General features: G+C 35.3%; 1 protein-coding gene across 1 annotated transcript; it reads right to left on the minus strand.

The window, feature by feature from the left end:
- Positions 1-5,193: 5,193 nt before the first annotated feature.
- LOC136061609 (receptor-like protein EIX2) lies at positions 5,194-9,421 on the minus strand. Its single transcript, XM_065759595.1, has 3 exons — positions 9,010-9,421; positions 7,033-8,807; positions 5,194-5,401 (listed from the first exon to the last, which is right to left on the minus strand). Exons 1-2 carry the CDS (start codon positions 9,419-9,421, stop codon positions 7,072-7,074), a joined length of 2,148 nt encoding a protein of 715 aa, XP_065615667.1. The 3' UTR covers positions 5,194-5,401; positions 7,033-7,071.
- Positions 9,422-15,053: the final 5,632 nt, after the last annotated feature.

Raw genomic sequence — 15,053 nt, forward strand, 5'->3', positions numbered from 1 at the left:
AAATAGCATTCTATCCCATTTCCCAAATTAATTAGGAAAATACCCCTCTTTTGAAAATCAACTTTCTCAAAATCGAGTTAAGTCCTATAGTGACGTTTTTAAGGATATATAGTGACTTTTTTTAACTCAAACTCCATGAAATGGAGTTATAGGTAAAAAAATTTGCATGTAACTCGACTTATTATAGGTCATTAAAACGTCACTATAGGCTCTTTAAAACGTCACTATAGAGCTCCAGATTTTTTTTTTTTTTTAACTCGATTTTGAGAAAGTCGAGTTTCAAAAAATTGGCATTTTTCTAATTAGTTTGAAAAAATGGGTAAAATGTTATTTATTTTGCCCAAAAAGGGCAGAGGCCAATTTTGTCCAAGATATTAAGGTTGTCTGACTATTTGAGCTGCACCGTATACATGAAAAGCAAAATACTAACCTTTCCCCTTCAAGAGATACCAGAATTTTCAAGATTGAAAAACTCAACCTTTATCCTACTAATACCCAGTCCCTCTCATATATTGTTCTAGAAACCCAATGTGTTTACTTAAGATTGGATAAAATACAGAAAACGATACTGCACGTCACAGTTTGTCATTATTTGTCACAAGATGCTGCTCATACAGAGAATGATACTTTGCAGGAAGATAATCCTTAAACCTGTTCACAATGATGATAGCAAGGGTGAGAGCGGAAATGCTACAATTATTGAATATAAGAAACAAAATGTATGAAGAAGATAAATTTGGATATTTCAATTTTCAAAAAAGACTAGGGGAAGGGGAGACATTCTATGCATAATGTAATAGAAAAACAACAAATAAAAGGTGTCACATCTGTCATTTTTAGGCTTAAACACTTATCAATCATACTATATTAGCAACATTTAGAAAGCATAATACACAAATGAAAGGGTAAATAATTTTTTTGTCCTTAATTATCAATATCGTAATCTAAAAGAATTTTATTAACACTAGTATCTGAATGAAACATCCAACCTATGCCATCAATAATAGCATCCATAATCAATGTCAATCATGGCATTAATAGAAAGTACTATCTTATGAAGAACCCTCAGCCTTCAAGTCAAATTTTAGATGCAAAGCCACATAGGCAATTGCTGCCAATAGTATCAAAATCAAAAAGCAACAAGTACCTTTCAAGAAGATGAAGCCTCTGTGGTCCAGAGAATAATCTCACAATGGATTGTAAAACTTGACTTATCTTCATTTCTTTAGACTTAAGTGCCTTCATAAACTCCACAAATTTTCTATATTCTTCAGCACTAAGCTTCTCTTTAACCTGTAGGCATAGGTTTGAACAAAATCCAAAACCAATTTCTTAATTGACATTTTAAACAAGAAAGCAATACGAAAAACTTAGTGAGTCAAAGAATTGCCTCTAGCTCATTGGTTTCAGAGAAGAAACACAAACAAACATGACTGCTTTAATATAGTTCTGGCATCCAATGATAAATTCCAAGAAAACCACTTGCTTTAGAGAAATGCCTTTTTAGGAGGCATGCAAAGAAGGGAGGGAAGATTTTAGAAGTACTACAGAAAATGATGACAAAATGGCATATAATCAGAAACATTTCAAGTCACCAATAAGTAATAACCATGTAAAAGTTCAATTACGCCAAGTAGTCTAAAAAAAATTCATTGAACACCGTGTTGTGCTCACTGATGTCCCCTTAGTGTTGCCTAGACCTTTTTATTCTTGGATCAGGCCTGAGCAAGGAGCTGTTAAAATAAATTGCGATGCAGCAGAGGGGTTAGATCATTCATTTATTGCCATTGTGGCGAGAGATTGGAGAGGGGATTTGATTTTTTCCATGTCCAAATGGGTGGAAACCAACCTCCCTATCCAAGCAGAAGCTGAAGCCATTAATTTGGCGACTTGTGTTGCTGTTAACCGTGGGTTTGAGTATGTAGTGGTTGAGAGCGATGCCAAAGCTTGTATTGATGCTCTCAAAGCCCCCTTTGATAAGTGCCTTGGAGAATTTCATCCATAACAGCTGATACCCTTTTGTGGGCATTCCGTGGTTAGCAGTTTGTTTTCAGGTGTAGTCCAAGAGAATCAAACAAAGCAGCCCATGTTTTAGCTTCTTGGTGCCCTGGGAAAAATTTATCTGGATGTTTTGGTCAGGGTTATGCTCCCAGCCCTTTTATGGATGTAATTAATTCTGAACTCTTATTTTCTGTAGTTGCTGGTTAGCCTCTGTTCTTTTTGGTTTGTCAATAAAATTTTCAGTTCATCAAAAAAAAGAAAAATGTAAAAGTTCAATTATTCTGCAGTTAACAAGTGTAAACTCTTCTTGTTATGTTAGAAGCCAGCCTCCTGTCCAGTTTCTTGCCACATATTTCTCATTTACAACAAACGAACAATCACATAAACTAAATAATTTACTTTATACTGTCAAAACACTTCACCTGAATCAGAAACGTAGATCCCCTGGATTCCTCGTTACCACTGGGCACAGGGTTGGTCTGAACACCTTCATTCGTCTGCCTGAAAAACTGAGCTTGCTTCTCTTGAGAAGTTCCTCGAACTTTATGCAGTACTCATGAACCAAGTTGAGTATTTTGTGTGCTGATGCCATCAGAATTTGCAAATTCTCAAGATTAACTAAATTGATACCCAAAGGGCCAGTTGTTTCAAACTTCTTTGCACCAAATGACTGATCGTAAGAAACTTCAATTTGTTGCATCACAGCATTTTCTATGTTTAATAATTTACGCTTCCTAGCAGAACAAGGTTCTATAAGTTTGTTTTTGCTTTGTCATATTAGTTATTTCATGATCCTGATGTTGCATATTTTTCCTTCCCGGCATCAAAATTTTTTCTCATTGCTGATAAGATCACTCGGACGCATCAAAATTAAAGATTGACTCTTAAAGGGAGAAAGAGATGAGCGATTCACAGGAAGAACTTCTTCCAATTGGCTTGAAGTTGAACTATTGCCTCTTTTGGTGTCACGTATAGGAGACAATGCCTTTACAGAAGAATCTTGACTCACTAATGTTGCCTAAATTCCCATAACCAAAAAATAGTTCACACAAATAGCATTATCAGAAAATACTTTTACATCTAAATATGATTCTTTGAACATATACACAGATAACAAGTCCAGATTTTACCAGGGTGACGAAATTTTCTGGAGGCTGCTCAGGTTGCATCTCTTTTGTTTCTCCTGTGAAAGAACATATAGCATTAGCCGCAGCATAAATAGGCTGCATTATAAATAGGGAAATCACTTCCTGTAGAGAAATGCTTTTTCAGGAGCTTACAAAGTAAGGAGGGAAAATTCGAGAAGTATTACAGAAAACAAATGGCAAAATGACTTGTAATCGAAACAGTCCAACTGTCCAAAGTCACCTATAACCATGTCAAAGTTCAATTGTTTTGCAGTTAACAAGCGGAAGCACTTCTTTTTGTGTTAGAAGCCAGCCTCCTTTCTAGTTTCCTTGCTAAATATGTCTCATATACAATCAAAAGAAACATTAACATAAACTACTTCATTTGCATTATGTTGTTAAAACACTTCACCTGAATCAGTTTACCAGATCCTCTGGATTCCTCTTTTAACACTGGGCACAGTATCAGATTGAACACCTTTGTTCTTCTGCCTGATAAACTGAGCTTGCATCTTTGGAGTAGTCCCATCATCTTTATGCAGCAGTGCTGAACCAACTTGAGCATTTTGTGTGCTGATCTTCAAAAACTTTCGAATTCTCAAGTTTCACTAAACTGAATTACCAAAGAGCCATTTATTTCAAACTTCTTTTCACCAAATGAGTAATCTTTAGAAACTTCAATTTTTGGCATTGCAACATTTTCTGTGCTTAATAATTTACACATCCTGGAAGAACAAGGTGGCAAAAGTTCTTCATTGCTTGGTTTTTCATCTAATATAGAATAACCAATCAAACTGTTTCATGATTTTGATGTTGCATATTTTTCCTTCATGGAATAAACAATTTTTTTCTCATTGCAGATAATATCGCCCAGAAGCTTCAAAATTAAAGATTGACTCTAAGGGGAGAAAGAGAGGAGCGATTATACGGAAGAACTTCTGCCAATTGGCTTGAACTATTGCCTCTTTTAGTGTCAAGTATGGGAAACAACGCCTTTACAGAGTAATCTTGAGTCATTGTTGTCGTCTGAAAATTTACACCACTAAGAAACAGTTCATTCAAATGGCATTATCAGAAAATTTACATGCAAGTAAAAACATAAGAGTCAAGGGTTTAGCTGAGTGAGAATATTTACTGGAGGCTGCTGCTCAGGTTGCATAAATAGGCTGCATAATTGTAGAATGCAGATAATACACAAAGGTTGCTCTAGTAATATTCGTGCCATAGAATGTCAGAAACATTTGGTTCAATTCAAATTTTGGGAAGTAAATAAAACAATCATTAAATGGACTACAAATACAGGTCCTTGGTCTAAGACTTACTTCTTCTTGCTGTACGCAAAACAGCCATTAAATTATAACATACACCGAATCTTAGGTACCAGATTATGTTGGTTGAAGACCTCAGTGAAGACTTGGCTTTTATGTGGTAGGCATCTGGTTTCTCCATTCCAGAAAATGCAACATGATCATGAAGCTACACTCATTATTTACCAACACAAAAATAAAGCCATATCTCCTGGGCCTTTACCCCTCTTTTCAATTCACTACAGCTCCTATTGATTTTAGCAGCAATTAAGCAGACAGTATAACAAGCTGTCTTCCTCTAAATCAATTAGAAACAACAAACCTGAGAGTAGAAATATGTTCACAAAATGTTCCTGCAACCTCCCATTTGAAGCATGTATGCAAACAGAGAAAATTAAAGTTGCCCTCCTATAATTATGTCAAACTAACCTTGAGAGACAATAAGATGCAGACACCAAGATGTTTTTCCTATATTGGGATTATTTCGGATTTTACATGTTGGGACACGGCATTTTAATTTTAATTTTTAATCCGCCTCAATTGTGGGATGTAATTTTTTTGAGAAATTATGTGGGATGTATTTCTTGCTTGATTGAAACTTTCCTCTTTGATGTATTCCTGGAAACCAAAACTCCCTACAGTCAATTGCTGCCTAGTCAGGCCACAGTTAACACCACTTCACCCTAGTCATGCCACAGTTCTATGGTGCCTCCACCATGAGTCCGTCAGAAAATGTAAATTACAAAATAGCATCCAAAGTTAATAAAGTACTTCCATAAATGAAGTCCAAAATATAATAAAGATATTACAAGTCCAAGGGCCAAGCTCCATAATCATAATAACAATACTATTATTACAATTCCAAATTTCATAATAATAACAACAATTGTCCATTGATGGGTCATCCTTGCACTACTGGTGGATATCCATATTCATGATACCTTCAGGGAGATCATCCAATTGCGACTACATCAAAACATGAGTTCAAAAATAATTTAGTAAAACCATTTTAAATACTAAATATTCAAAAACTAAATGGCACATGTCTGTCTCACAAAATCAAAATCAACCACTAATAGTAGAATATATAGTTCACATTCGACATATCAACTTTCTCAACAAAAAAACATTCGACATATCAACAATATTATATTTTAAAGGTTCTTTTTAGTTATTTATCTTAGCATATGAACTCAATCTTCTGAAACCAATATTAAAAAAATAATAAATAATAATATCACAAACCATTCTTTACTCATGTCTTTTATTAAACTATATCCTCGATAAGAGTATAGTTAAAAAAAACATATTCCCACATATACTTCAAGGTTCCAGGTACCAACATTGATTAACTATTTGCCTTGTCTAAGCTAACACACTTAACAAAAACATTTTAATCTCTAAGTAAAACAAAAAAAAATAAATAAATAAATAAAGAAAGTCTATTAGACTGGATCCCATTCTATGAAATATGAATGAACTGAATATCCCTTCAATTTTCTAGATCCCAGCCAATGTATGAAAAGAATCTAACAAAACCCTCTTTAATTTTATGCTTAGACACTACAAATATAACAGTAAAAATTACAAATTAAAGTCCAAACCAGTTTTGAGGTAAACTTTTTCCTAAAAGAATCATATTCGAAAATATCAAACCTACACATCACGTCATTCTTACGAGCTACACACATTTTCTTAACCATCAAGTGAACAATTGAAGAAAACAACTTACAACTACACATAAAAATTTCAAGCCTGTTTCTTTTCTTTTTTTGTTTTTGATTTTTTGTGATGGTATAAAAAATTTAAGCATCGAGACAACCAATCCATGACTTTGTAAAGATGAAGAGGATACTGGAAACCACATAGCAGCTTGCTTTTTATAAATGACAAAATCATGACACATATTAGGCATTGATTTGAGAATACAACTTTTCAGCTCAAACACACATGTTAATTGACTAAAGGATGTTTCTCGCAAAGAAAACACAGGCCAACGGCTTTAATAAAGATTAACACCAATGCTCGTTTTAAGACAAGGCATTAAACAGAACTTATGCTTTGTTTTTTGGGGTAAGTATTTGGCTGACCTTATATTGAATAATAATTACATTTGAAATGAAAAATTCTTCAAAGATTTTAACCTTGACGAATATTTTGGATGTCGGCATACTGAGCCAGAGATAGGCATAGGTTCGTACTATTGAACACACATATATCCCACTAGTGAAACATATCAACCACAATCTTCATTATTATTCTAAAGGCAAGAAAAAATAGGCTGAAAGATATCTAGATAATCAAACATATCACCTACACAACCAAAAAAAATCATAAATCCAAACAGAGAATGAATTAAACAAAAATTCAAAACATTCTTCGACATCTTATCCAAATATCCACATAAACTTCAAATTAATAAATCAAAACCCCATAATCCTAAAATCTAAACCTAGAAACCAAAAGAAACAGAACACAGGCAAATCATCAAACAGGCCAACTACAAAGGAAAACAATTTTATAACAACCAAAAACCCAAAGAGAAAAACAAAGAACAAAGTTTTTCTACTTAAGATCTTGTAGAAATCCATACATACCTCAATTAGGAACTGAAAAAGTCTTTCCATCTACAGACTTCAATTTTTTTCCAACCCAAATTTTCTTTTCAAATGAACTACTTTCAATGCAATTATAAGTGATATCCTATCTTTGATGTCATCACAGAATTGAAAATACCAATGCCTCCATGACTTCTTCACTAGTAAGGTGCAACAAACACTCCAAAATCCCACAACAAACCCAAGTCCGATGCTAACATAGAACCATAACCTTTCATAATCATCTCCATCTTGTTTGTCATCAACACTGCCGCTGGTAATCGTTGGGCCATCAAATGTTTCATCTCCTGGACACTTGGTTGGAAGGGGAGACCCACACAATGAAGGGTTGCCCTTGTATATGGATGCATCATTTAGTGTTTGGAGCTGATTACCATATGGGATTTTTCCTACCAAGTTGTTAAAAGACAGGTTCAAGTGTGCCAAGAAAGTCAAATAAGACAGACTTTTAGGAATCGGTCCAGAAAGACTATTTTTCGAGAGATAAAGCGATTCAAGCCACCGCAAGTTTCCAATACTCTGAGGAATGTTTCCAGTCAAATGATTAATTGACAAGTTCACTGTACCCAATTTTATGAGGCGTGATAGTTCATTGGGAATTTCTCCCGTCAAATGATTCCCTGAAAGATCAATGCTACTAACAAACTCAAGAATTCTACCATATAAAAGCTCTTGTCCTTTTGTCACTAAAATTGTTTCCTCCTGATATTCTTGAACACCAAAGTAACTATTGTTGTAGCCATAAATCAAAGCAGTCAAATTGTCCAAACAATCTGGAATGCCACCATAAAGATTGTTTTGTGCAAGATCTAGGATGTGAAGACTTGGAAGATTGCACCATTGTCGAGGAATGATTCCACTAAATAGATTTGAACGTAAGCATAGCATTAAGACATGCGATCCTATCCATGATGGAAGGTTCCCTGAGAGATAATTTCCACCAAGATCAATGCTCCAAAGAGAACAATTTCTCAACGAAGAAGGAATTTCTCCATAAAGATTGTTGTTGCTCAACACCAATACTTCAAGGGAATTTAGGAAACACATTGAGTTTGGAATTTTTCCAGATAGGTTGTTATTTGCAATATCCACAGCCATTAGGAATTTTGAATCATTCCAATGATGGGGAAGCTCCCCTGAAAGCTGATTTTTCCCAAGGGAAAGTATTTCAAGCATTTCTATTTTTGGTATGGACAGAGGAATTGTACCAAAAATGTGATTCTTTGAAAGATCTAATTCTTGCAAGTTTGGCATTAGATCACCAATATTTGACGGGATAGAGCTTGAAAATAAATTGCTTTCAAGATACAGTTGGGCTACATTTTTAAAACAAAGAGGGATAGGACCCTTGAAGCGATTATGACTTATATCAAAATAACTTACATTTGGAAATACCAAGTGTTGTGGAAACTTCCCGCTGATCTGGTTTTTTGATAGATCCAAGTGAGTGAGTTGAGAAGATATCTTAGAGAACCAATCCTCAGGTATAGCTCCTGAGATTCCGACGTTGCTAAGGATGACATATGTAAGCTCAGTCTGAACTTGAAGCCATATAGGAAATTTGGAGCCAATAAGACAACTTTCTAGATCAAGATCTTTGAGCTTGAAAGGAGGAACCCAGTCGTATGTCACATTGAAAATTAGAGATTGGTTTTTATCAGTTGTTATTGCAAAACCTTCTAGTCTTGTGAGATTCATCAAATGGGCTTCTGTTATGACACCTTCCCAAGAATTCCATTTAAGATTCAAATCGACTAGCATTCAGGAATGGTTCCATTCATCTCATTTTCAAAGAGGGATAATAGTTGCAAGGATGACAAGTTGCCAATAGAAGATGGAATTGAACCCGAAAAAGAGTTGGAATCGAGAATGAGTTTGGTCAAGCTTCCAAGCCTCCCCAGTTAAAACTCAAATCTAGGGACACCATGCTATTGTTAAAGGAAGTTGAGAAATTACCTAAGAAACTATCAATACTGCCACTAAAATTGTTCATTGAAAGATCTAGAGTCTTCAATTTGCCAAAAAATCCAAAGAAGCTTGGCAATTGACCATTGATTTGATTTCCACCCAAATCTAGGTCCTCAATATTTCTTAGGTTCACAAAATCGTATGGAATGGTACCTTGTAAAGCATTACCACCAAGATCAAGCTTTCTAAGGCTGGTAAGATTAAACAACCACTGAGGTATGGAAGAGTTAAATTGGTCACCTGATAAATCAAGGACAGAAAGAGAGGTGAAATTAACAAACGGAAGGGAAAGAGGAAGGCTTTCAAGCTCACAAGAAGATAAATGTAACTCAAGAAGGGAAGGAAGCGTATTAACTGCTTGCAACCAATCTGCTCCGACACCACTGAAATTCACTCCCATCATATCTAGGTACTTTACTGATTTTACAACCACAGAATGGTCTGGTCAATGATGAAAGTTTTTCCACAAGAATTGTTTGTGCATTGAGTGTTTTTCTTTCCAAAGCGTAAACAATGGTTTTGCCTTATGCGTGCAGTTTAGTTTAAAGATTTTTTGTAATGGAATTATGGAAATAGCCCTGGCCATTTGATAAATCACCTTTTTTTTTTCTTTTTTAATAGACACCATTGGTTTTTTTTTTTTTTTTTCCCAGGCTCCAGCTGGCATCTGTAATACCCGAAAGTGCACGTAATATTTTGACCTGAGATGATTATATTCATTTGATGTTTCACACGATGTGTAAATACTTTTTAATTTCAAATTAGAATTTTTTTTCTATTTTTATATTTTTTTTTGTAATAAAAAAAAAAAATCTGTCCCAAATTACATCACGAAACTAATTAGTATGACATAAACTTTGACATTTTTTTTTTATCTGAAGGCAGAATGTATATTGGTTACCATTTATTTATTTATTTTTTAAAAAGAAGATAATACAATGCCTTTTACACCCATAATTTTTGTAAAATGTTTCTACATGCCAAATTTTTTTTTTTTTTTTGAGAAAAAAAAATGGCATGTATAAACATTTTTATGTGTGAGGTAAGAAAGTAACTTTCTACTGTGGGAAAAATTATTCAATACAACTGGGAGGGCCATGTCAACAGTGCCTAGCAGCCCTCTAACCAATAAATGCTACAATATGTTAAAAAAATATTTTATTAGAGTCGCAAAGAAGAAATGGAAGAAGCCTTGATTTCGAGAGGGTAGAACTTGGACATAGGAAAGAAAGCAATTGGAATATATGGCCTTCCAGCCGACACCATTGTTGAACACTAAGAAGCTCTATCATCTTAATTCATATTAAAAAAAAAAAAAATTTAAAAAAGTTATCCTAGAAGTTGTTTCTAACTATTGATTGATTTGCTTTATGAATGTTAAAAAAATTTGCTATTTAAACTGAAAAAATAAAATTTAAAGGAACAATAAACTTTATTTCGAAAACTGATTAATTGATTATAAAATTTATAAATAAGAATTAAAAGCACAAAACACAATCATGTCCTACTATTGAAAAAATTGAAGCATGCTCCCAAGTGCCCAAATATTATATAAGGCAAATCAAAAAGATAAAATTCTAAAAGATCTTATACGATTTTTAAAATTCATATAAAATAAATTTAGGTTAACTAATAACAATTTTTTTCTCAAATCATTTAAATTATAAACCTCACATTTAAAATGTCAAATACAATTCTAATAGTTCATGCTAATAAGGGGAAAAAATTATTTCATTTATGTGTGTGCAATACGATACATTAATATCAAAGTAAAGGTAAAAAAATTCAAAAAGACCAACAAAGAATAGGTAAAAATATGTAGAATACTGGTTGAAGGTTGACAAAATAGTATATATGTTGCCAAAGTGACATACCCATCAAATCAAAATTTCCAAAGCCCATAAGAAGTTCTTCCCATATCCAATCACAACCCTCACAAAACTCACAATGACCTTTGACCTCCACATCAAAACCACAAGTCGTTGTCACTCAAAATCAAGACCTATACTCTGGTTTTAGCCAACTTATACGTGTTAGGGTGAGATGGGATAGCCTAATAAGGTTAGACATGTGTAGGCGATGGTAGAAGCTAAAAGACATTCTTCCCAGTTTGGAGAATCTCATATGTGTATTTGAATTGGGATAACGTAAAGGGCTACAAGCAGGTATATATAAAGAAGCAGAAGTGCAAGAGATGAAAACCCAAAGTGTGTGTGTGTGTGTGTGTGTTTGTGTGCGTGCATGCATGCATGTGTGTGTGTGTGTGTGCGCGCGCGCGCGCGCCTTAAAACAATGAACCAAAGATAACTAAAAGATCATATCTTTTATTATGAGAAAATGTTCAAGGAAAGTGCTACATAACAAGACCTCATGGCTCGTGCTCTCCCACATGAGATCTCTCTCATATATATATATATATATATATATATATATATATATAAAATTCTCCTAAAGATGGGTTTTTCGAATACATGGGTGGCTTTGATTATGGAGTGTATTACTATTGTGTCATACTCTATTCTTGTGAATGGTGAACCAAAGGGTGTGATTGTTCCCTCCCGTGGCTTACGACAAGGGGATCCTCTCTCCCCTTATTTGTTCCTCTTTTGTGCTGAAGGGTTGAATGCTCTCTTACGGAATGCTCAGATGAAGGAGTGATTAATGGTTTTCTCTTTGTAGAAATGGGCCTAAACTAACACACCTGTTTTTTGTAGATGATTGATTTTTTGTAGATCTACTCTTGAGGAGTGTAATAAAATTCAAGAATTGCTTGCCATTTATGAGACAGCTTCTGGTCAAATGATCAATAAGGAGAAGACTACTCTCTTTTTCAGCAGGAATACAGATAAAGCTTCTCAAGAAGCTCTAAAAGTGGCCCTTAGTGTTCCGGTCATCAGACATTATGAGAATATTTGGGGTTGCCCTCCTTTGTTGGTCGGGATAGGAATGCATGTTTTACTCAGATCAAAGAGAGGATTTGGGGCCGAATGCAGGGGTGGAAAGAAAAGTTGTTGTCTCAAGCAGGGAGGGAGGTCATGATTAAGGCAGTGGTCCAATCTATCCCGGTTTATTCCATGAGCGTCTTTAAGCTTCGGTGGGTCTTTGCAAAGATTTTGAAGCCATGATACGAAAATTTTGGTGGGGTAGTGGGGATGCGAGAAAATTCATTGGGTTAAATGGAGCTCTTTATGTTCTTCTAAATCAATTGGTGGCATGGGGTTTCGAGATCTTCAGAAGTTCAATCAGGCTTTATTGGCTAAACAGGTTTGGCGTTTTCTTCATCACCGAGATACACTTCTCTTTAAAGTCTTTAGTGCTAAGTATTTTCCAAATGGTAATATTCTTGATGCCCCAATTCACCCTAAGTGTTCTTATGCATGGCGGAGTATTTTGAATGCACGTGGTGTCATTGAGAAAGGTGCGATATGGAGGGTAGGTAGTGGACAAATGATAGATGTTTGGCATCATAGGTGGCTGCCTGATCTCAACCATAGTAAAATTATTTCACACCAATGCCAATAATGAGGTTAGTAGGGTGTGTGATCTGTTCCTACCTGGTACAAGGACCTGGGACCCAGGGCGTTTGGCAAGCTGTTTTTTACCATGGGAAGCGGATATGGTGCGCAAAATCCAGGTCTGTGCAGATGGGGAGGAGGATATTTTGATCTGGCCATTGACTGATGAGGGTCATTATAGTGTAAGGAGTGCATATAGAATGCTTGTTGATAATGAGAACCAGTCATTGCCAAGTTCTTCTACTCCTACTGGTGATGGTTCCGTGTGGAGGAAAATCTGGAAGGTCCGGGTTCCTTATAAAATTAGACATTTCTTGTGGTGTGCTGCAAAGGACTCTTTGCCCACAAAACAGAACTTGGTGGCTCGACATATCCCTGTTGGTAATGTTTGTGATGGTTGTGGTGATCATTCGGAATCGGTGATGCATGCGTTGTGGCTTTGTGATCAAGTTCGTTCGGTTTGGATGACGGATCCGGGTTTTTTGTTTTTGGTTCGGGCAAAGTGCAGGACGTTTTTGGAGCTGTTGGAGTTTTTGTTTAATCATGGTTCTTGCTATCGTGTTGCACTTTTTGCTACTGTGGCGTGGTGTTTGTGGCAATTCCGTAACAGGTTGAGAGAGCGTCAGTCAGTGTGGCCGCTGCATGAACTGGGTGATCGGGCTCAGGGCTTGGTTTATGAGTTTTGGGAAGTTAATCCTCAAATGCAGAGTGCGCCAGTGCATCGGTCCCTGGTGCGTTGGTCTCCTCCCCCTCAGGACCATTACAAAGTGAACTTCGACGCAACTTTCTTTGCAGAAACTGGGTCAGCAGGTGTTGGGGTAGTTGTTCGTGACTGTGCTGGGCAGATTATTGGAGCTTTGCGGCAGAATATTGGCTCGGTTCAGTCTGTTGAAATGGCTGAAGCTTTGGCGGCTCGGAGGGCAGTGATGTTTGCTGCAGAGTTGTGTGTGTTTCGAGTGATTATTAAAGGTGATTGTAGTCGGGTTATTGCTGCCTTGAAGGGCTTTGGTCGATGCTGTACTTTGTTTGGTCACATTATTGATGAATCTAAGCGAATTGGAGGAACGTTGAGGAGCTGTTTGTTTCAGCATGTTGGGCGTGAAGGGAATAGGTTAGCTCACTGTTTAGCTAAAAAGCAGTTTTATCTGCAGATACTGATGTATGGGTAGAATCTCTGCCTGAGGATGTGGAAGATGTTTTCTATTCGGATTTGCCTTGAACTTGTGGTGTTTTTTTAGTTTTGGTTTTTCTTAATAATATTTCGCTTACCTTTGTCTCAAAAAAAAAAAAAAAAAAAATATATATATATATATATACATACATATATATATATATGAGAGAGATCTCATGTGGGAGAGCACGAGCCATGAGGTCTTGTTATGTAGCACTTTCCTTGAACATTTTCTCATAATAAAAGATATGATCTTTTAGTTATCTTTGGTTCATTGTTTTAAGGCGNGGGGGGGATCGAAGGATATAGAAAATAGGAGAGAAGAAGATTTACTGTAGCACTAAGGATTGTATTAGCTTTCAGGAACAGTAGTTCAGTTCATAGTTCATCTCCTTGGACACCAATTTAATCAAGTTTTAAGTGTGTTTTTGTGCTTATTCATCTTTTAAATCCTTGCTAGTCGTTGTCCAATTTACAAATAGCCCAGCTCTTTCACTCACTCTCTACAAATTTATTATATTGGGCTCATTGGGCTAACATCCCACATCTTTGGGACTAGGGCTACAAATCGTAGCCCTACAATTAAAGTAAATGCTTAAAATTATGTAATATTGACTAAATTAGTACTTATAGAGATTCAAATATATCTTAATTTATGATAAATATATCTTAATTTGTTAGATTTTCTCTTGTTATTTAAAATATTTTAAAACATTATATCTAAAAAATAATAAATAAATATAACAAGAAAAGTTTAAAAAAATATAATTAAAAGATAATAAACTTAAACCTTAATAAGTTGGCTAGGCTAGATAAAAAGAGAAGAAAAAAAAGCTTATGACTCATGAGATCTCATGAGAAACTCAACCCCACTCATACATTCCCCAAGCATCATGATCAAAGTTACACGTTTCCTTAAGCCACACCACATGACCAGACTTCAAAACTTTTGTCTTCTATTCTCTTAGCTTTCCCTATAGCCTCCGCCTCTCTCTCCCTCTATTATTTCTTCCACAGTTTTCAAACAAATAGAAGTCTCGTTCCACAATTTTTCAACAAATAAAAAAGAAGCAGAAGCAAATGTAGATGCATATGCAGAAGCCAGAAGCATATTTGTAGCCTTTCTTCCATAGTTTTCTATTCTTTTTTTTTTTACTTGTTTTTTTTTTTTTTTTTTTTTTGGTTATTTTATGGGCTTAGTACTGATTTTCTAGCCGATGTTCGGCTGCCACACTGAGAGTATTTTATGGGCTTAATATTTTATGGGCTTAGCATTTCCAATTAATAAAATTCTTTCAATTTTCTTTAAAGGCATTTATCAATGTCATAATGATGAAGGTGGAAAC

The sequence above is a fragment of the Quercus suber genome, unplaced genomic scaffold (genome assembly GCF_002906115.3).
Source record: "Quercus suber isolate HL8 unplaced genomic scaffold, Cork oak 2.0 scaffold_334, whole genome shotgun sequence".
In the NCBI taxonomy this organism is placed as follows: domain Eukaryota; kingdom Viridiplantae; phylum Streptophyta; class Magnoliopsida; order Fagales; family Fagaceae; genus Quercus; species Quercus suber.

Bases quoted from the DNA above. Each gene is read 5' to 3' on its own strand.
- LOC136061609 (XM_065759595.1), bottom strand. From the start codon at position 9,421: ATGGGAGTGAATTTCAGTGGTGTCGGAGCAGATTGGTTGCAAGCAGTT. The intron at 8,808-9,009 runs GTAATTTCTCAA...CCTGAATGCTAG, and splicing joins CAGTATTGATAGTTTCTTAG to TCGATTTGAATCTTAAATGG.